The 21,745-nt window shown below is 42.6% G+C and overlaps 1 protein-coding gene across 2 annotated transcripts in view; it reads left to right on the top strand.

The window, feature by feature from the left end:
* The first annotated feature begins 1,277 nt into the window (after nt 1-1,277).
* lims2 (LIM and senescent cell antigen-like domains 2) overlaps nt 1,278-21,745 on the top strand; it is a 76,531-nt gene continuing 56,063 nt past the window's right edge. Inside the window, exon 1 of one of the 2 annotated variants that reach the window (XM_080412716.1) lies at nt 1,278-1,520. In XM_080412716.1, the coding sequence (XP_080268842.1) occupies nt 1,480-1,520 (41 nt within the window). In that variant the 5' untranslated portion in view covers nt 1,278-1,479. Of the gene's footprint in view, nt 1,521-14,848; nt 14,912-21,745 lie in introns of those variants that run through there. The other variant, XM_080412717.1, reaches the window with a different exon arrangement.

Here is a 21,745-nt window from a genome sequence, read left to right as displayed (position 1 = left end):
AATAACAAAGCTCGACATTACAAAAGTTAAAAAAAGTAACCAAAAACGTCGCGTTCCTTCTGCTCCTCCGCCATGTTGACTGTTGTTTTTTGGGAGTAAAAGCTCTGAAACAAATCTGCACAACTTCCCCACATTTATTATTACAGTAGTAGTACAATAGACGCTCCAGAACCCCTCATTTTATAACTGCGTGCGTAAAGATAGGCTACTGTAGGAACGGCTTCTAGTATAAACAGATAAATCCAATAAATCAGTCAGTAGCCTAATGTTTAATTATTATTTTTCTAATAATAGTTTTGTATTTTATTTTAGAGACAGTACAGTGTATAACAGACGATTAAAAAAAACTGAAAACAGACAAAACGTACATTACAATAATAACATTTGTTTTAAAAAGACACCAAAAACACATTGCTAGGTTGTACGGACGCAGCTGCCTTTGTAACACCTTCTAGGGTCTTGTCCTCACATCAGACCATCTGAGCATATGTAAGGAGTCCATATTTTATCATAAAAAAATGTCCAACTTTCCCTTAATGTTTAAATTTAACTAGCTCTGGTCCAGAGCTTAATTATAGCAACTTCTCTCTACGCTCTGTTACTGTTATGAGTGTTATGGTGCTTTTCCCATGGACTGAAAATTCCACTACTATGCAGGGTCTCCAACTTTAGTAAAAAAAATAAGAAAACAATTCTGCTATTCATCAAAACAAAGACTGTTTTGTGTTGTTGAAAGACTATCCCCCAGGATGGGAAGCCTTTCAGCACCCAACCTTCTCTGTATAATATACTTTTTGGGCAGAAAATTAAATATGTCCACAATATGGAAATTATTTATTTTGCTCCACTGCGCCCTCTACAGATCTGGTCAATGGTCATTTATATTGACCAATATCTGTAGAGGGCGCAGTAGAGCTAATAAAATAATTTCCATCTGGTGGAAAAAAAATATTTTCTGCCCAAAAGTGTATTATACAGAGAAGGTATGGTCCTGAGAGGCTTCCCACCTTGGAGAATAGTCTTTCAAAAACAAAAGTAGTCTTTGTTTCGGTGAGCAGCGAAACAGTTTCCTTTATGTTTTAGTAAAGTTTGGAGACCTCGCACAGTAGTGGAATTTTCAGTCCATGGGAATAGCACCGCTGCTGCTAACAGAGCGTTAGAGAGAGCTAAAAGACCAGAGCTAAACATTTAACATGTTAGACTGGAAAGTTAAAACGGGGCGGGGTCTTGTGTTCTAGTGGTCAGAGAAATGACATTAACTCAGAGAGAGAGAGAGAGAGAGAGAGGGAGAGGGAGAGGGAGAGTGAGAGAGGCGAGGCTCTCTCTATCATCGCCATTAGAGCGTCGTTACATTGTAACAGAATTATAATCCATCTGAATACATAGTAGCCTAAACATCTGTCTGACTTGTTGCAGCTGCTTGTGGTGGACGGACAGACGGACCCTCTGAAGGTGACTGCAGACAGACGGACAGACAAGATGCTGGGGGTCGCAGAGATGACCAACGGCTCTACTAACGGGTAAGTTAATGTTCTTCTGATGTTTCTGGACTGATCTGAGGTGAATGGCTCTTTCATATTGGCTGTGTGGATGCAGTGGTGGAAAGTAACGAAGTACGTTTACTCAAGTAGCCTACTGTAGGCAGCTTCGAGGTATTTTTTTTACTTTACTGGAGTATTTCCAATATCTCCACTGTCAAAAGAGTACTTTTTCCACCCCTGGAAAAGAGTTTGAAAAGCAGTTACTTTACACATGCATGATTCTCAAACGTTTTAATTTCAAGGAAGGACCCCCATAACTGGCAGAGTTACAGACAGACCTGTAAGGGTCCATTTGGTTATCAAAAAGTGAAATAACGTTTACATCCATGAGATTAAGGGGTTCCTGTGATAAAAAAATAAAAAGATGTTGTAGAATGAACAGTTAGCATTAAGTTCAGGATTCTTATTGGGCAAAATGCAAACTGTCTGTCAGCCTAAACGAAAATAAACATTTCTACAAACTGATGAGAATCCCATTCATTCTAAATGAAAGATCAAGTAAACATTAAATCATAAGAACATCATTGTATAGACATGGCAGCACAATCTGAATAGCAGTAGACTATTATAGACCGCTATTAGAGATTTATATTCTAGAATATTATAAATTGCAATTGTAGACTTAATATAGTTCATAGACAGCTGCCTAACTCAATTGTGCTCAAAGTGTGGTCCTTGGTGGGGGGTCCAGGGGGTTCTAGCGGGACCTGACGTGATGTCATGTCTCCAGAGATGAGAGTCATGTTATTGAAATCAAATCACTGGCACAAACATATAGTTGCTATTGGTTGCACAAAATGATCAAAAGTAGCAGATATACAGACCCCCTGGTCCCCCCGCCCCCCGTGGGGGGACCAGGGGGTCCCCAGTAAAACGAGGAATTATTATTTCATCAGCTAGCAGTTACAGCCCAATGAGAGAACGTATGAGAATGACTTTTCAGATCATAGGTTTGTTTCATCTCTCTACACTGTCCAGCGGCTCTCAATCGTTTCTAATTTCAAGGACCCCCAGTTAGGCCTCGCACGGACCCCCATAACAATGAGAGTGTACAGATGGAACCAAATGGACCCGTTTACGGGTCCATTTGGTTCCATCTGTATGCTCTCAGAGTTACAGGCTGCTAAGGTTCCATTTGATTCCTATATCAATCATTTACCTGGGGAACCCCCTCCCCTCGTGCACCCCTGGGGGTCCCCGGACCCCAGCTTATAGAACCACTAGTATAAACGGTCGTAGAATTAAGTGCTAAATCAAATCTGACAAGAAACTATGGGGGTTGAGGCTCATAGAGACTCTTTTGAGTCTCCTACCGGAAACTCTGCCGGCCATCAAATTATTGGCTTAGGAATGCGACAAAAACAAAAATAAATCACATTTTTGGGTGAACTGCTCCTTTAAAAAAAAAACTGTGTTCTTGTAGTGCTGCTTGCTGGTGTCAGTGGGGACAGGAAGTCCTGTCACCTCTCTGACCTCCTGCTAAAGAGACCACAAATGGCTGTGTGTTCTGTTATTATAGGAAAACCTCCCTCCTGAAGGCACCGTGGTGTTGTGATTGCAGTGCTGTAGAGAGCATTGGTTCTCAAAGTGGGGTCCTTGGCGGGGGTGTTCCAGGGGGTCCCCAGCTAAATGATAGCTATAGGAACCAAATTGACTGTAACTCAGAGAGTGTACACATGTTCCATTCTCAGAGTTAAATTAACGTTGATTTTACAATATAAATTGGGGTCCCAGAGATAGAAATGCCATTAAATGGGGTCCGTGTGCTAATAAGTTTTAATTTGGGGGTCCTTGACATGCATGAAAAAGTTTGAGAACCACTGCTGTAGAGCAGTGGTTCTCAAACTTTTCAGGCAGCGACCCCCCAAAATAATCATATTTGAACTGGGGACCCCCCGTTTTGTTTGACTTGTAGATCGTCTATTTTCACAATTTTGGCCTCTTTCTTATATTATTTGACAATTTGGCCAATGTTTTGTTGTATAGTTTGTTGATGACTTTTGATGCAGTATTTGGTCTTTTTCTTTTCTTGAGGTATTGAAAAACCCTAAATTGTCACTTCACTCTCCATCCACCACTGCTGTAGAGGTGTTGTGTTGTTGTAGGAAAATGTGTGGCCTAAAGGCAACACCAGTATTATTATAGTTGTGAGGCCTCAGGCCTGCCTGCCTGTTCTAACTGTGTTACTGTACTGCTGTTTGGCCTGGTTGCTGTGTTTGCTCTGCTGTTGTCCTGTGATTCACGTTGTGGCTTGTTGTACTTTGTTACAGTTTGTTTCCGTGGCCAATTATAGGCCGTAGCCCGTAGGCCCGTACTGTACATAGTAGAATTACGTACAGGCACCACCTACGGCTAATGAATGCTATACTGCTGCTACTGAATAGACTATAGAGGACAATGCTGTTTATATAGTGTGTGTGTGGATCAGAGATGCAGCCATTATGGCTAGTTCATTTTTTTTATTGATTCAATACTTTATGTAAACAGCACAGTGATACAGTAAGAAGACATTGAGGCTAAGAGGATAACACAAAAAAGTCCTGGGGACTTGTTTACATTGTGGTCTTAAGTATTCAATTCATCAACATAGCATGAACAATTAACACAATAATACATGTCAACAAATTCAAACGCTATACTGTATGTACAAAAGGGTCAGGGAAATTTACCTCCCCTTGCGGTCTCCTGATAGATGATTTTTCAATCAAATTTGGAAAGAAACCAGTGATTCGCATCCTTTAAATGGATGATGTCAGGGCATTCCACATTACGGTGACAGAGTAGCAGAATGAGAATCTTCCCATGTTTGTTCTACATTTGGGTTGTACCAGATCATGGTCGCTCCCTCTAGTGTTGTGGCTGTGGGTGCCACTCACTTTGGAGAAGTAGTTTGACAGGTAAGAGGGTATTGAGGGCCCTGTCTCTTTGACTATCTTGACTGTTGATGAACACCGATCCATTGATATTTGCTTAACCCTGTCTTCTACCCTGAGCCATCCAAAACTAGCAAAGTTAGTGTGTTGGAATTAGGTGGGTCATGGGCTTAACGCTGAGAAATAGTCGTATCAGTACCATAAACAATTAACACAATAATACATGTAATCAACAAATACAAACACTATATGTACACAAGAGATGGGAAATCCCATTTACATCCCCTTGTGATCTCCTGATAGATGTTTTTTGCGGGCCGATTTTGAAAGAAACTAGTGTTACACATTTTTTATGGACATTTCACATTCCACACATTCAGGACATTCCACATTTTGGTGGCAGAGTAATAGAATGATAATTTTTTCCCATGTTTGTTCTACATTTGGGTTGTACCAGACCATGGTCGCTCCCTCTAGTGCTGTGGGTGTCACTCACTTACACACGTAACTGTGAACTTATGCCACCACATCACAATAATTATTTTTAAAAGTAAGAAGCTAGGTTGAAATGGTTAAATCTAATATCATATACAGTAGTAGTGGTTGTGATTGATTCAGTGTTATGAAGAACAGAGATCTATGGACCGATGCATTCACTGAAAAGTGAACATTTTTATCGATTCCGATAGCCTTGTCAGTCCAGCTTTTCGATCCGATTCCTCATCGATCCCACTATCAATCCTTGGCTTCAACTGATGTGCAACATTGAAGCAATATGCACATACAATCCATTAAATTCATGTTGATGCCAATACTGTTGAATTTTTATATTGAGGTTTTGCTACTTTACTTACGTAAAAAAAAAATATATATATCTGTGCAGCAATTCAGACAATTGACAATTTAGGCATTTAACAGACGCTCTTAATCCAGAGTGATTTACAGTAAGCAGCCTACTTCTTCTACCATGGCTTTGCTACCTACCTGGTTAGATAGGTCACCATTCAACCAGACAGAGTTCATAGACACCAGTGGCAACGGACACACTCTGAAATAAGAATCCTTTCTGACTCTGTAGTTATTGGCCCTGGAGGGTCATAATAATAACTGTCCCTCTCCCTGCACATTTGTTTCCTATCATTAAGCACTGCTCTCTGTGTGTGTGTGTGTGTGTGTGTGTGTGTGTGTGTGTGTGTGTGTGTGTGTGTGTGTGTGTGTGTGTGTGTGTGTGTGTGTGTGTGTGTGTGTGTGTGTGTGTGTGTGTGTGTGCAACCCGATCTCCAGAGATTACCGTAACATTGCACGGAACGAGTGCACTTCATTCCGTGGATAGCCGCCTCGGAACTCCCGAATTGCGTGCATATGTACTTTGTGTACATATGCATACCTTTGTGACAAAACCATTTCGGAGGCGCGCAGTCACAGGCGAACTGTCACCCCGTGAAGGACCACCGAGGGAGCTAAGGCGACCGAGTTGCCGTCCTGAACGGTGGGACGTTCGCCTGTGCCTACTCAGCGCCGTTTGAGTTATGTACCGATAGGCACAGAATCGTAATTTTTTTTGTGGGGACTGCTCTGCTTCCGGGTTTTTCCGGGTTGCGACTGGTTACGCCCACCGTGGGACTCGCCGTACATATGCACGCAATTCGGGAGTTCCGAGGCGGCTATCCACGGAATGAAGTGCACTCGTTCCGCGCAATGTTACGGTAATCTCTGGAGATCAGGCTGGTGTGTGTGTGTGTGTGTGTATGTGTGTGCGTGTGTGTGCGTGTGCGTTTATGAGCGTCTCAGAGGTGTGTAGTCTATCAGCACAGAGATTACTGCTCTGCTCCCTATCAGGAGACAAACACACAGGCGAGCACACACACACATTTTTATATTATATCCGTTTACTGATCATTTTGTGCATCGTTCATAACATACTGTGTTTTCACATGTTGCCTACTGTAGTGTTTTATTAGTTTGTGTCTATATTTCATGGTTATGAAATTAGTTGTGGTTTTATAGTCACATACCAAGGTTTATTGGCCATGAAGATGTTAGCAGCTGTTATAATAAGCAGGACAATTTATGATCATTTTTAATTAAAGTGTGTCCTCACCCTCCCAGAACAATTCTAGGTCTGGATGTGTTTGCCATGCATTAATTAATTAATTCATTCATTAATTAATTCATTCATTCATTCATTCATTCATTCATTCATTCATTCATTCATTCATTCATTCATTCATTCAAGTTCTTTCACTTCCCAAAGAGCTAGAAAGTGTCAAATGGCGGTTAATGTAATGCACATTACTGTGTGCTTTACATTAGCGTTAGGAAGCCATCCGAGGGCACCAACCTGCTCATCGGGAGCAGTTAGGGGTTCAGTGTCTTGCTCAAGGACACTTTAACAGTAACATAGGAGAAGACGATCAAGCCCGGGATCGAAACCGAGAACCTTTCGAATCCCAAGCGGCCGCTCTACCTCCTAAGCCATTGCCGCCCCGTTGGCTGTAGTCGATATGCCAATTCCCGGTTCCCCATGTATTCTATACCATTGGTTCTCAAACCTTTTTCATTTCCGGGACCCCGATAATCTCGACCCTTGTCACTGCTAACTCCTACAGTTTGCCCTAGTAGGGGGAGCACAGACAACCACGTGTAAAAAATAAACAAATCTATGAATAACGTTTAGAAATAACCTTAATAACCAATAAAGTTCCCATCAAACATTACCAACAATAATAATAATCAAATATAAAACCTAAAAGTGGGGTTTCAGAGGAAATGAACGGCAGTTAGTTTTACGAGCAGGAAACATAACGACAGCCTGAAATGGCATCAGAGTATTTAAATTCACTTGCAAGAACATGTCCAGGTGAAGACACAGTGCTCGCAGCTTTCTGGAAGAGGATGTGTGGGTTGCAGAAAGAATTCAGGAGTCTTTAGTTTCACTCTGATGATCACACACATTTCTAACAATGATGTTCAGACTGTTTCTGTGTTTTACTTACTTTATATACCTAAGGGCAAGGGGTTCCCAAACGTTTCAGTCCGAACCCACCCTGACAAGCACTTGGAATTGTAGGCATTGCATTTAGTTTGACTTGGTTCCACGGATAAATACTGTGTGCCGATCTACAACTGCGGATAAATAGGATAAATAGGATAAATAGCCGATCTACAACTGCGAGGCATTGTGAGCTTGTAGAGTTTCACAGTGTTTGCCTCTGTCTTACGTAATATTTGATGATGATGAACTTGGTCAACTTGGTTTTAAAAAGGTCTTAAAAGTCATTCAATTGTAACTTTAGAAATGTGCAGATATCCTGTATACACTTATATATATACTGTATGTTGGTTTGTTTACTGTTGAGTGAGAAAACAATGTTGCATTAAGCTTATCAGCTGTAGACCCCCCAAGAGGGTGGAGCGGCAGCCGTCTGAGAATCACAAGGTCCCCGGTTCGATTCTCGGTTCCTCTGGGATTTTTTGATACTTGGTTAAGTGTCCCTGGGCAAAGACACTTAACCCCTTAAGCCCTATATACTTTATTGCACGACAAATAGCGACAATAGCCGCTCTGCAAGCTCACTACGCGGCACAAGTACACATTTATCAGCTTCAATTTGACAGTGTTGCAGTTCCAATTTTGTCTGCTAATTTCATTGTTAAATTTCAAGTGCACGTGTTTATCCTGTATCCTGTTATGAGTTCTCTCTCCTGATTGGATGGTATCCTGACCTTTAATAAAGAGCTAGAGAGACAGGGAGAGCCCTGTTACTGAACAAACACTCTATAGCAATGATTACCATCACAATATAGAGCTATTTAACACTTATTTTAACAACATAACCCTGCCTACTTTAAGTCCTCCACACCTCTCCCTGCTTGGTCAGCATATTGTTGTGAATGAAGTTTTCCATCCACAGTTGACAGAACGAGGTGTTTTTTTTATGTATTAATGATGTTAGTGTGACTGGTCTAAAGGTCTAAAGTCATTCAGGTGCATTGATTGGTGTTGTTTGGGACACGTGTCACAGCAGAACATCTCCACATAGCAGGGATTTAGTTAGAGTCAAGTGACTACTGTATAAAACAATATCTGGCAAAAACATTTCAACATGGATATGACATAGACTTAGTCAAAGCCTAGAATCCAACAAGAAGGATTTTCATAATGAACAACGTGACATTAAGTTATATTCTGCAGTCCTAAATGAAGATTGTTTGTTGTTGTTTTGGTTGGGTTGTTATGGTGTTCTGCCATGTCTGCAAGAGTTTCAGCTTTAAAGACTATAGACATTTACACACACACACACACACACACACACACACACACACACACACACACACACACACACACACACACACACACACACACACACACACACACACACACACACACACACACACACACACACACACACACACACACAGCAATTAGATATGCATGCCTGTGTGTTTCCAGTTCGTTAAAGGGAAGACAGTGAAGGAGAGCGAGTTCAGATGTCAGAGACAGATGGGCGAGAGAGAGAGAGAGAGAGAGAGAGAGAGAGAGAGAGAGAGAGAGAGAGAGAGAGAGAGAGAGAGAGAGAGAGAGAGAGAGAGAGAGAGAGAGAGAGAGAGAGAGAGAGAGAGAGAGAGAGAGAGAGAGAGAGAGAGAGAGAGAGAGAGAGAGAAGGAATGGATGTAAGGCTGAAAGACAGAGTGAATGTTTGACCTCTGTGTTGACCCCACCAGCCTCCTTGTGATGTCTGGGATGTGGGTCACACTCTGAGAGCGCCTTAGGGATTATGTGCCTTGCTCAAAGGAGACAGACAGACAGACAGACAGACACTTGAACCCAGGTCTTGTGGTTGGAGGCTGCATTCTACAGTGAGTCACACAATCCAATGCAATTCACTCTCTAGTCTAGTGTTCTATTCAGCCCTACTCTGAGTCTGAATGGAACAATGGAATGTGTGTGTGTGTGTGTGTGTGTGTGTGTGCGCGTGCGCGTGTGCGCGCGCGCGGGTGTGCGCGCGTGCGTTGTATTTACATTATGGAAGGAAATGACGTACACAGTGGTCGTGGTTAATAGATGACCAGACAGAAATGGAGTGATAGTAACAGACAGAGCAGACAGTCTGTACTAGTAACATAGAGGCTGGTTTCAGTGCAACAGAACAATCAGCTGATCGCTGAATGATCAGGTATTGATGGATGAAGCACTTTGGTTATGTTCTTTAGATAGGAGAGAGTAAAGAGACAGAGAAGCGTATGGTAGACAGGAGGAAAGACATGCAGCAGCACACGGCTTTGACAGGAATGGTCGTTGCAACTACATGGGACACACCATGTGTGTCATGTGACCAGGAAATGGCAGAATTAACCACTTAAACCCTATGCGTCCCTCAGGGCTCATTACTGGAGTATTTTCTGTTTTCTCTCTACATTAAATGTCTGAATGTATGACAGATGAACAGACACAGCAGAAACACAGAGGATGTTCCCACAATCCAACGTTAACCACTTAAACCCTACATACTTCATTGCCCGGGGTCCCCCAGGGATCTACACTTGCCCCCCCCAGATCCAAATTGTCGATCCACAAGCTCACAATACACTGCGTTGTGTGTGACGCCCATATGAGCTTGTAGATCTGCTATTTTGAAGCTATGTCTTGTAGATTTTGTTTGCCTATTTTCACTGAATGTCCGTCTACTACGACATTAAGCCCAGAATGAGAACGCTATAGGGTTCATGTGGTTAACCCTATACAGTCCAGCCCCACACCCATGATTTGCCCCACACCAATGACCAGGTCTGAATTGACACCTTGCAGGTCAGTGCAATGTTGGGATACTGTTGATAAAGTGCAAGTGGTTGCATGTGGTTGCGGTTGCAACTGGTTGCGTTGCGAATCATTGCTGTGGACTGACTGGGCTTGAGGAAACATTCTCGTCTCTGTCGGGTGGAAACCTCATGTCCAAAACTGTTACTTTTCAGGATTCAAATTCAAAAACAGCAAAAATAGCAGATCTACAAGCTTGTGGAGGCTGTAGATCTGGTACTTTTGATGCTTTTGTGTGACGCTGTAGTATGATCAAGTTAAGTAGGGCGTTAATTTACAAAAAAAACACTCAAAAAGTTAGAATATGGAGATAAGAGGTTTCTTCTCTAGTTCTAGTTCTCTAGTAGGCCTCAGTAGGGCTACACAGGGCTGAGCCCATACAGACAGTGTGTGTAGAGAAAACCGGATGTCCATCTGTCTTCAGAGAGTCCTGTCCCTTCTCCTCCCTGTCCAGGAATGTCCACATGCGCGCGCGCACACACACACACACACACACACACACACACACACACACACACACACACACACACACTGTGTGTGTGTGTGTGTGTGCATGCGTGCATGCTTACGTGCATGTAAACCATCTCCTAACTGCCCATTACCCTCGGTGTGTGGCTGAATGCTCCTGTGTCACATGGGAGTTGTTTCCAGGGCTCCTCGGCACGGCAGAGTAGATTATGTCTGGATAAATGTAGTTTATACAAGGCTGAGACGTCCCACAGCGCCACAACACCACGGCACGCTGAAAACCCTTCACAACACAACACCACCGAAACATTTAAATGTACCACCGATGGCCTAGCGGTTAAAAGGCGCATACCACGTATAGGCCCTACTGCAGCCTGACGGCGAGTCGTGGGTTCTATTCCCGAGCCCGACGGGCTTTGCTGCACCTCACTCCCTGTCTCTCTCTCTCCCTGTTTCCTGTCTCTCTCTACTGTACTATCTGCATAAAGGCAGAACAGTCCCCAAAAAGATATATTAAAAGAGAAATGCAACCACTGCATGTTGAAACACACGTCTTATAAGGAGCTGAGGATTCCAGAACTCCACCACAAGTCACGGTCGTGTTCAAAACCCTGTTGACATAACTAGAGCTTACAGCCAATGTCCTAGATGTAACACACACACACACACACACACACACACACACACACACACACACACACACACACACACACACACACACACACACACACACACACTCACTCACTCACTCCCTGGATGCCCCCCTCCCTACACGTCTCTGGATGTGTCCTTGTTTGGAAAAGCTTGAAGAAGGTGTGTGTCTTCAAACATCAACAAAATGTGAAAGCTACTGTACACAGTAAAGTCCCAGTGTTAATTTAACTCAGAAGAGTGTAGTGTACACAATATGGAACCAAATGGACACGTAAGGGTCCATATGGTTCCATATGTATACACCCCTGTATACACGCTTCAGAGTTACATTTACACTAATGGTCGTAGTGTGTATATTTTCCCTGTCTAATTTAAAGCTTGTATAAAGTCATTGTGTCTGACATTTCTGTCCGCCATTGTAAACATGTTATGTTGATGATATCATACACATCCATCCATATTTCTCCACCGTGTCTTCACTGTTCTCAAGACATTTATGTCTTCATTTGTGTTAATAATGTCATGCGCTATGAACCTTTAATAAAAGGATAGAGGGATTTGTAGTTGTTTTTAAGAGAGCGAATTAAATAAATGTAGGGGACACAGAGTGGTGGTCTATATACTGGTCTATATACTGTACATCTGTCAAGTTATATATTTTTAGATCACCAATTATTCTATTTCTGCTTTAACAATACAAATGTACAGCATTTTGCCAAGTCAATATTGAGAAGAGAGAAATATGTCTTTTTTTAGAAAGTAATCTGTTTCCCTCTGGTGGACGTATTCTGTTATGGCAGGGAGCTGCTGAACCCTGTGTAGTGTGAAAACAAAGGCATATTTCACATAACCTCTTGTTTTCCTTCTGTGGGTTTAGCTGAGGAGCTGAGTCTCCTCACACTTAAAGCTAAATATGGCTCTGCAGTCTGGATATAAGACCTCAACCACAGCATTGGTGTGCAGAGTAAAAAAGTACAATGTTTGCCACTGAGATGGAGTGGAGTAGAATTATACATAATAGAAAAATGGAAATACTACCTCAAGATTGTACTTAAGTACAGTATTTGTGGACATAACAAAGTACATGTACATTTGATAGTGTACTTTAATTACATTTCTTTTTTTGGATTTGCATTTGAGTATTTGTATTTTGGGATACTTGGGATGTCTTTTCACTCCAATACACTTTTAACTCCACAACATTTCTAGGAATTAATCATTTAAGCCCTATTTCAAATGTGGTGGAAAATAAGCAGACCTACAAGCTCACAACGCGTCGTGAAGCGACGTGAGCGTTGTGAGATTTCACTAGTTTTAGGTCCCAGGGAGACACAGAATTCCTCTTTCAGTTGGTTTGGGAACCTCTGTCTTAGAATTGTGTTGTTGCTGTAGGTTTCCTGTAGGTTTCTCTGCCCTGAGGAGATGAACAGAACTTTGTTTGACCGTTAAGGAGGAAGTACCAACCCCACAGGATGTACAAAGACCCTGCCTCTCTGCTCTGCTGCCCCTCCCTCCCTGGGAAGTGTGTGTGTGTGTGTGTGTGTGTGTGTGTGTGTGTGTGTGTGTGTGTGTGTGTGTGTGTGTGTGTGTGTGTGTGTGTGTGTGTGTGTGTGTGTGTGTGTGTGTGTGTGTGTGTGTGTGTGTGTGTGTGTGTGTGTGTGTGTGTGTGTGTGTGTGTGTGTGTGTGTGTGTGTGTGTGTGTGTGTGTGTGTGTGTGTGTGTGTGTGTGTGTAGATTATCTTGGCAATAATAAGGGCTTATAGGGGAAGGAAAATGGAAACGGGTGTTGAATTTGGCTCAGTGTGTTGTAGAGGCAGACTGATATACCTATAGGTTTGGCCTATGTATCAGTTATTATTTGACTTTTTTGACAACATGGAGGCGTTATGGTCAGTCTGTGTCTGTCTGCTGCAGACCAACATGTGGACAAACTTAAGACTTTATGGTCACTGACAGCTTCCATACATCTCGTCCAAAAACACACGCACACACACACACACACACACACACACACACACACACACACACACACACACACACACACACACACACACACACACACACACACATGTTTGTATTACTCTACTTTTGAGGACATCATATTTTGCCAAATAATTCCTCCCTACACACATTTGTGTGTTGTCACTGTTGTATCCTACTGACTGACCTACTGACCTGCCAGTGGTGGGAAAAAAAGTTCATTTCAGTGAACGAACGATTTTGTTCACGTTCACGGCAATGATTCGTTCAAATGATTCGTTCACGTTCTCGTTCAGTAACGCTATTTTCTTGTGTTAAAAATGTACTTGAGTAAAAGTACAAAAGTATTGGCATCAAAATATACACTTAAAGTACCAAAAGTAAAAGTACTAACATATTTGAAAATAGCCGATCTACAAGCTCACAACGCGGCGCGATGCGACGCGTTGTGAGCTTGTAGATCGGCTATTTTCAAATAGCCTAGGTATAAAATAGGGCTAAAGTGGTGAATGCATGTTTTATAATGTGTGTAAAACACCACCGCGGGAGCGTTTTTTTTTCACGTCGCACGTGAACGTAACAGTTTCAGAAAGTGAACGAGCTCGTTCACGTTCACGGCAAATGAACTAGTTCTTTTGAACGAATCGATCATGAACGACACACCACTGCTGACCTGCCAGTGAGGAGCAGCTGAGTCAGTATGAAACAACGCTCCCGCCCAACACTCCCCGCTGACAAAGCTGTTTGTCAGGTGCCACACACACACACACACACACACACACACACACACACACACACACACACACACACACACACACACACACACACACACACACACACACACACACACACACCTATCTAAATTAAACTTCCTCTGCCTCCCTCCAACTCATCCCACCTCCCTAATCCGTCAAAAAGACTTCGACACATTTTGAAAACATTTGTGAAATGGGTCATTCTGTATAATGAATACTGTAAGTGTACTTTGATGACAATACTTATGTATTTTAATACAGGACTTGTAACAATGTATTTCTCCACTGTGTTTTGTTACAATTTAGCAAACGCTCTTAATCCAGAGCGATTTACAGTAAGCAGTTACTTTTACTTAAATGTAAGAGTACTTCTTCCACCTCCCTTAACCTCTCTAACCTGATGACAGCCTGGGTGTCAATAGCTTACTCACACACACACACACACACACACACTCACACACACGCACACGCACACACGCACACGCGCACAACACACACACACACACACACACACACACACACACACACACACACACACACGTGCGCGCACATTCACACTTGGGTGAGTGGACAAATATTCACACCAACTCACATGCACACACGCACTTTCTTTCTCTCACACACGCACATACACACACACACACACACACACACACACACACACACACACACACACACACACACACACACACACACACACACACACGCACAGCTGGCATATGCCACACGCACAGGAAGTGATGTGGCCACATTGTCACACAGAGATAGTAGTAGTTTGTCTTTGCAGTGACAGTGGAGGGACAGAGTTCATCTCACTCTCTGGTAAGATTATTATATTTACATTTTTACTTTTATTACGTTGTTACATTTACATTGTGCACTAGTACCTACTGTGTGGAGGTTTCAGTGGTTTGTGGATTCAACGTGACGACCCTTTCCTTCTCAAAGAGCAGATGACTTTTACCACTTTTCTAAGTCATTTGCGAAACAACCTTTTGCTTCACTCTTAGCTGCTACAAAACAGTTAAGAAGTTGGGTTCAGGGACCCTCAGGGTTCCTTGAGGGGGTTCCAAATGCACCCTTACAAGTCTATAACTCTGAGAGTGTACAAATGGAACCAAATGGACCCTCACGGGTCCATTTGGTTCCATTCGTACACTCTCAGAGTTAAGGGAGTCCTCGAAATTAAGAAGTTTGAAAACCACTCAACTAATTTGTGAACAAACCATTGCATCACTGTTGGTTGTTACAAAGCAGTTAGCTTCATTTAATGACTGAAAGTTGGGGGGGGGGGGCTCTGTCAAGTAATGTGTGTCTATATAGACGAATCCACAGAGCGCTGCCTGTAGCTGCGGTGTCGCGGTGCGGAGTGGCACCCGTTTGTCACCGCAGTTATGATTGCCGCTCTGTGGATTCGTCTATAGGCTACTCAACTCTATTTTTAGAGCATGTGAAGTCAAAATACAGTCGCTTCCTAGTTTTAAACGGTTGGCTTCCTCTCGAATGTTGGTAGAATCAGAATGCCCTTCCAACTGCACAGCAAACAGCGATAATGACATCAGTTTAGCCTGTTTACATTTCAAAGTCTTTTAAAAAGTTGTAGAGCGACTGCACCTTTGATAAAAAAGAACGTTTTTTTGTTTGTTTTATTAAGTCTGCAACTGCAGAGTTGATGTAGTACCTGTATTGGCCACAGAGTGGCAGTGTCAACGTAGAAATAGAGACCCGTGGTTGGAGTTGACATTTTGATCTTGATCTTGCATGACCTTATCTGTACAGTTTTATGTGGAACTTGGAAGTATGCGTTTCAGAACATGCAGACAACATGCCTTTGTGCTTCCGTGCATACACACGCACACACACTCCACACACACACACACACACACACACACACACACACACACACACACACACACACACACACACACACACACACACACACACACACACACACACACACACACACATTATGCTATTATTATACACACAAATGGCTATTTTATGAATGCCATGTACAATTTACAATGTAGGCATTTAGCAGACGCCCTTTATCCAGAGTGACTTACAGTAAGCATATAAATCAAATGCAGAGAGATAGTGTAGTGCCTCAGTAAACTATAGGATCATCATAGGTAAACCAAGAACCTATAGCATCAGTCTAAACACAGGGGTTTTCAACTGATTGTGAACCAGGGACCACCACCCTGACTAAGAATCCACCTGGGGACCACTGTTGTGTTGGGTGGTGATATAAGATGAGTTAAAGGTGGGTTGGGGTGGCCCTTGAATTGCTTGCAATATGCTAGTGGTCCAGAGCAAAAAAAGGTTGAGAACCTATCCAACCTTCCATATTAAACTCCTGTTAACTGATACTATACTGATTTGTAACCAGGTAATTTAGTGCTTCTCTATTGTGGACCACTAATGATCCATGGCATGATTACAGGTGGTTCATGTCTGTCTTTTCTTGGCGGTGGTCCAGGGACAGAGTCTCATGTAATTTTCTGGCTCCAACCTGGCCCTGCTGCACATAATACTGTTATATAATACTGATATTCTTCAGGTATGCCTTTGTACAAGACTGCATGGTCATCAAAATGCCTGTGTGTGTGTGTGTGTGTGCCTGATCCAGAAAAGGTTGAGGACGGCTGGTCTAGAGTCAGTTTGTATGGTGTATTGGTTGTCAAAGCCGCTACGCTACAGAGTGGGAATAGAATGTACCAGTTGTGTGTTTGAGCACGAAAATCATGTTGCAATTCACTGAACACTCCACACTTAACATTCCATTATGGTGTGTGTGTGTGTGTGTGTGTGTGTGTGTGTGTGTGTGTGTGTGTGTGTGTGTGTGTGTGTGTGTGTGTGTGTGTGTGTGTGTGTGTGTGTGTGTGTGTGTGTGTGTGTGTGTGTGTGTGTGTGTGTGTGTGTGTGTGTGTGTGTGTGTGTGTGTGTGTGTGTGTGTGTGTGTGAGAGAAAGAGAGGGAGAGATAGAGAGGGACATAAATGTGGAATGAAACACAGGTTGAGGCAAGCTATTGAAGGTAACGCTGTTAGGTGTGTGCGTGTGTGTGTGCGCGTGTGTGTGTGTGTGTGTGTGTGTGTGTGTGTGCTACACAAATAATGAGTAAAAGGCATTCATCTGAGACACACAGCGGTTACGTGAGTCATTTCTATCCAAACCACCACACCAATCTGTAAACACACCTGGGCAGAAACTCTAATTGATTGGCAAGTATTACCTCTTTAAATCCAATTAATTTAAACTGAAACGCCTTTTGTCTTCTTTGCTCTGTTGCTAATTTGACATACTTTAAGTGGTTCTCAAACTTTTCCTATTTCAAGGACCCCCCCATAACCCTTGTGGGTCCATTTGGTTCCATTTGTACACTCTCAGAGTTACAGACCTGTAAGAGTGCATTTGGAACCCCTTAAGGAACCCTGAGGGCCCTTGGACCCCACTTTGAGAACCAATGTGCTTTAACATGTTCAATGCAGTGCCAAATAGTTTCTGTCTTTTCTTCCTTCCTCTTGTTTTTCTTTTCATCTCGCTTGAATTGTTTGCTCCTTGACTTTTGTTTGTTTCCATGTTGCTTTGACCCAATCCTGCTTGTTTGTTTACTGGGATTACATTGAGGGGCCTTTGATCAATTTTGTGTGTGTGTGTGTGTGTGTGTGTGTGTGTGTGTGTGTGTGTGTGTGTGTGTGTGTGTGTGTGTGTGTGTGTGTGTGTGTGTGTGTGTGTGTGTGTGTGTGTGTGTGTGTGTGTGTGAGAGAGAGTGACATATGCGTGTCTCTCTCCTACGTAAACTTGCAGTCCATGCATTATTCATAGGTCTGCATTCCTCTGTCTCTCTGGTTTGTTGTCAGTGTGTGTGTGTGTGTGTGTGTGTGTGTGTGAGATGTTATTGTGCTGCAGAAGGTCAGCTCGTTTATGTGAACCCACTGAAGTCATTGTCCTGCATGTATGTGAAAGAGCACGAGGGTGTCTCTATCCCCTTTTCAATGTTGGACCCCTGGAAGAGAGACTGCTGAGGTGGCTGCTTCCAGTACTTACAACAACACCTACCATCAGCTCCTTACCGCATGACTTATCCAACCTATGCTATTCACACGCTGAGTTGGCACTGGCAGTGCCTAGGTTTGAACCCTGAACCTTACGGTCCAAAGTCCAGTGCTCTACTGACTGAGTGAGTACTGACCGAGCTAACCGGACTCATGGGGTTAAGGCCGGTTAGTGGGAGGGGTGTGGCACTGCATGTGATTGGCAAAGGGGCGGGGCCAAAGGTCCCTCGGCTTGCAGCACCTGTGAGCTGTTGCATTCCTAAAGAACACTCAGATAAAGATCCTCAGTAGAGAAGATACTTCAATCATTACAAGCCTCGCCAGTGGTATGAAACATAGATATAGAAACCTAGATACCTCATTGGCCTCTGCAGTTCATTGGAGTGACCTGTGTCGTGGCCGCCATTTAGGAGAAGGCAAGCTGTCACTCAAAGTGACTACTGACCAATCATAGCGCTCACAGCGCGTTGACTACTGGCCAATCACAACGCGTCTTTTCAGGGACTTGTCAGAATCTAGCCGAGCCTTCTAATGCAGTGGTTCTCAACCAGTGGTCCGGGGACCACCAGTGGTCCTTGAGGTGGTCCCCAGCTAAATGATGGAGAGTTGAAAACCAAATGGACCCATATAGATCTTTAACTCTTGAGTATAAAATGTTACACTCTCAAGAGTTAAATTATTGTTAAATATATGCATTACTTACTTTACAAGAAGTCTCCACAACTCCGAGTGTGGAGTTTGCCAAGTTCTAACTAACTAGTTGCTGCGCGGCTGCCTCTTAAAGGGTTAAGAGCTGGGTTACGAAAAGACCCGCCCCCACCTGCCTCTGATTGGCCTACCAAACGTCCCCTTCTGTGACGCACGCGGAAACTTGCCTTCTCCAAAATGGCGCCCGAAATACAGATGCCTCAGAGCCGGAAGAGGCGTCTACCTTTATATGTCTATGGTATGAAATGGTGATCTTTGTTGCCACATCTTGCGAGAATGTGTAAAGTAAAATTCCTCCTGATTTGTCTGTCTGAAAAAAAAGGCCATTTTGGTATCAGGATGTTGGGAAGATTGTGTGGCTTGTGAAGAATGAGTCCAGTATTTACTTCAGTGACCATGGGGCGAAGGGAAGGGATCGGTCACAATCTGTGTTGACGTTCACTTCTCCCATTGGAATGAATAGACTTCAAGACCTACTTCTGGTCTCCTAGAGGGGCGGGTTGGGGCACCCATGTGACACACACACAGGAAATTAATTGAACTTGCGGCGTCTTTCATCCACTGCCCTGAGTCTCTGACTCAGGGCTCATAGCTTCTGTTTCACTTTGTTTTCCTTTGGATTAAAAACCTTTGGATTTCCCCAGCCTACCAGATTAATACCACCAATGTTATAAACTGAACCAATCCAGTGTGAGGGTTGTCCTGACTGGCCAAGACAGCATGGAAGATATCTAGTTTGCACACCACCAGTAAGGCTTAACAGTATGACACACACACATATGAATGCACGCACGCACACACACACACACACACACACACACACACACACACACACACACACGCACACGCACACGCACACGCGCACACGCACACGCACACGCACGCATGCACACCACCACAACCATACTGAATGTCCATATAGGTCCATGTCTACACTCTCAACGATAAATTAATATGGATTTCACTGTCTTACCACAAGCTCACGCTTTCAATGTCAGGCCGCTTTGACATACACCCCTACCATACATAACTGTCCCATAAACTGTATAGTGTTTTAATGTATAGTCAACTTTTGAATATTATTTGAGCCCTAATACAGTAGGCTACGTCCATGTATCTTGGTAGAATTTGTGTCAGTTTCCAATTGTGGAAAAGTCATGAAAAAAATTACACAATAGTCCAAAATGTCCTGGAAAGAAACTAGTAGATGTCTGAGGTTTTTTGCAGTGCTTAATTCATGTCTCTCAGCTTAGGGGTCCTTGGCCTGTAAAACGTTGAAGACCCCCTGCTATACATGGCTAAATTGTGAATTGTATCATTTTAGCCATTCAAATAGTTCACTGTTTTTGATACCTCACTGTGTGGCTGGGCTGTGAGATTTAATTAAGCCCTATTTTCTAAAACAAAAATAACAATTGCAAGGCCACAACACATTGCAAGCTGGTAGATTAGTTATTTTTGAAATAAATGTGCAATTTTTGGCCTATAATGACATGCCCAAAATAGGGACGGCAAGTTGAATGTTAAAGTATGGCCATAGTCCTTTACTTGAGGGAACTTCTACAGTAAGTTATTAACTTTTATTGTGCATATTGAATGCTGCTGCTATCAGAATTTGCCTTTTGGGGTAATACAGACTAACTTGAATTGACTCGCATTAAAAGTAGGCCTGTTGCAATGTCATAATGTTAATGAATCATAGAATTCTCGCTAGTGTATGTAAAGCAAAATATTTTTCAAAAGATTTTATAAATTTTGAAAACTTGTGAAATGGGACATTCTGTGTAATGAGTACTTTTACTTTAGGTACTTTCAGTAGATTTTATGCCAATAATTTTGTACTACTCTTCGAGTAAACTTTGAATACCAGACTTTTACTTCAAACAGAATATTTCTACATGGTGGTATTGATACTTTTTTTACTGCAGACATTTGAGTACATTTTCCACCACTGACTATCAAAGTATGTAAATGAGCCCTCCTCAAAGATGGTGCATTCATTTTAGATCAGGTTGAGCCCAAACCTTTTCAGCTTGAGTTTTGGACATTCCTGAAAGTTTAGCATTTTTATTTTACTTGTTATTATGTAAAAAATAAAAATAATAATAATGTAGGAAAGTGAAGAAAATAAATAAATATATATATTACTCACAAGTCACAACCCATAAAAAGGGGTCGTGAGTCATGAGCGTATGTTTTGTAAACAGTGTCATAGAACCTCGTAGAATAAACAATAACATTGAATCTCTGTGTTTGGTGCTGGTTTATCTAGGAGGAAATGTGTAATTACAGTTTCTTATAATGAAATGTTTAGTATTTTTGACGGATAGCAGAGTGAAAGCAGGAACAGCTAAAGGGGCTTTTCTTTTACTGTGGTCAGACATGCTATTCTGCTCTCGTTGTCATGTTTTATGTGTCTTCTAAAAACCATCCAAAACACAGTGCCAATGTTACAATGCACTATTATAGAGATCAAAAAGGGAAGTCTGCACTCAGCGCAGATTTCATTTTTTTGATCTTTTGGATTGAAATCAACGCCCCGAGAAGTAACATTTCAACATGGTATTAATACAGTACACACACGCGCACGCACGCACGCACACATGCGCACGCATGCACACACACACACACACACACACACACACACACACACACGCACACGCACACGCACGCACACACTCATATTTTACGTTTTAATATCGCAATTGCTGAACCATTATGGTCTATTTTACACACAATGTGTGTGCATCTGTATATATATTCACATATAAGTGCTTGTCCAGCCAAAAAGCAGTATGCTAGAGGTCAACAGTGCCTGGTATGTAGAATGTGCTGTGAGGCTGTGAGGTTGAGAAATCACATCCTCTGTTAACATCACTGTGTGTTTGG

Source organism: Gymnoscopelus braueri, assembly GCF_963280865.1.
Source record: "Gymnoscopelus braueri genome assembly, chromosome: 18".
NCBI classification, from domain to species: domain Eukaryota; kingdom Metazoa; phylum Chordata; class Actinopteri; order Myctophiformes; family Myctophidae; genus Gymnoscopelus; species Gymnoscopelus braueri.
Note: the sequence above shows the minus strand (reverse complement) of the source record. Positions and strands in the feature narration are given on the sequence as shown.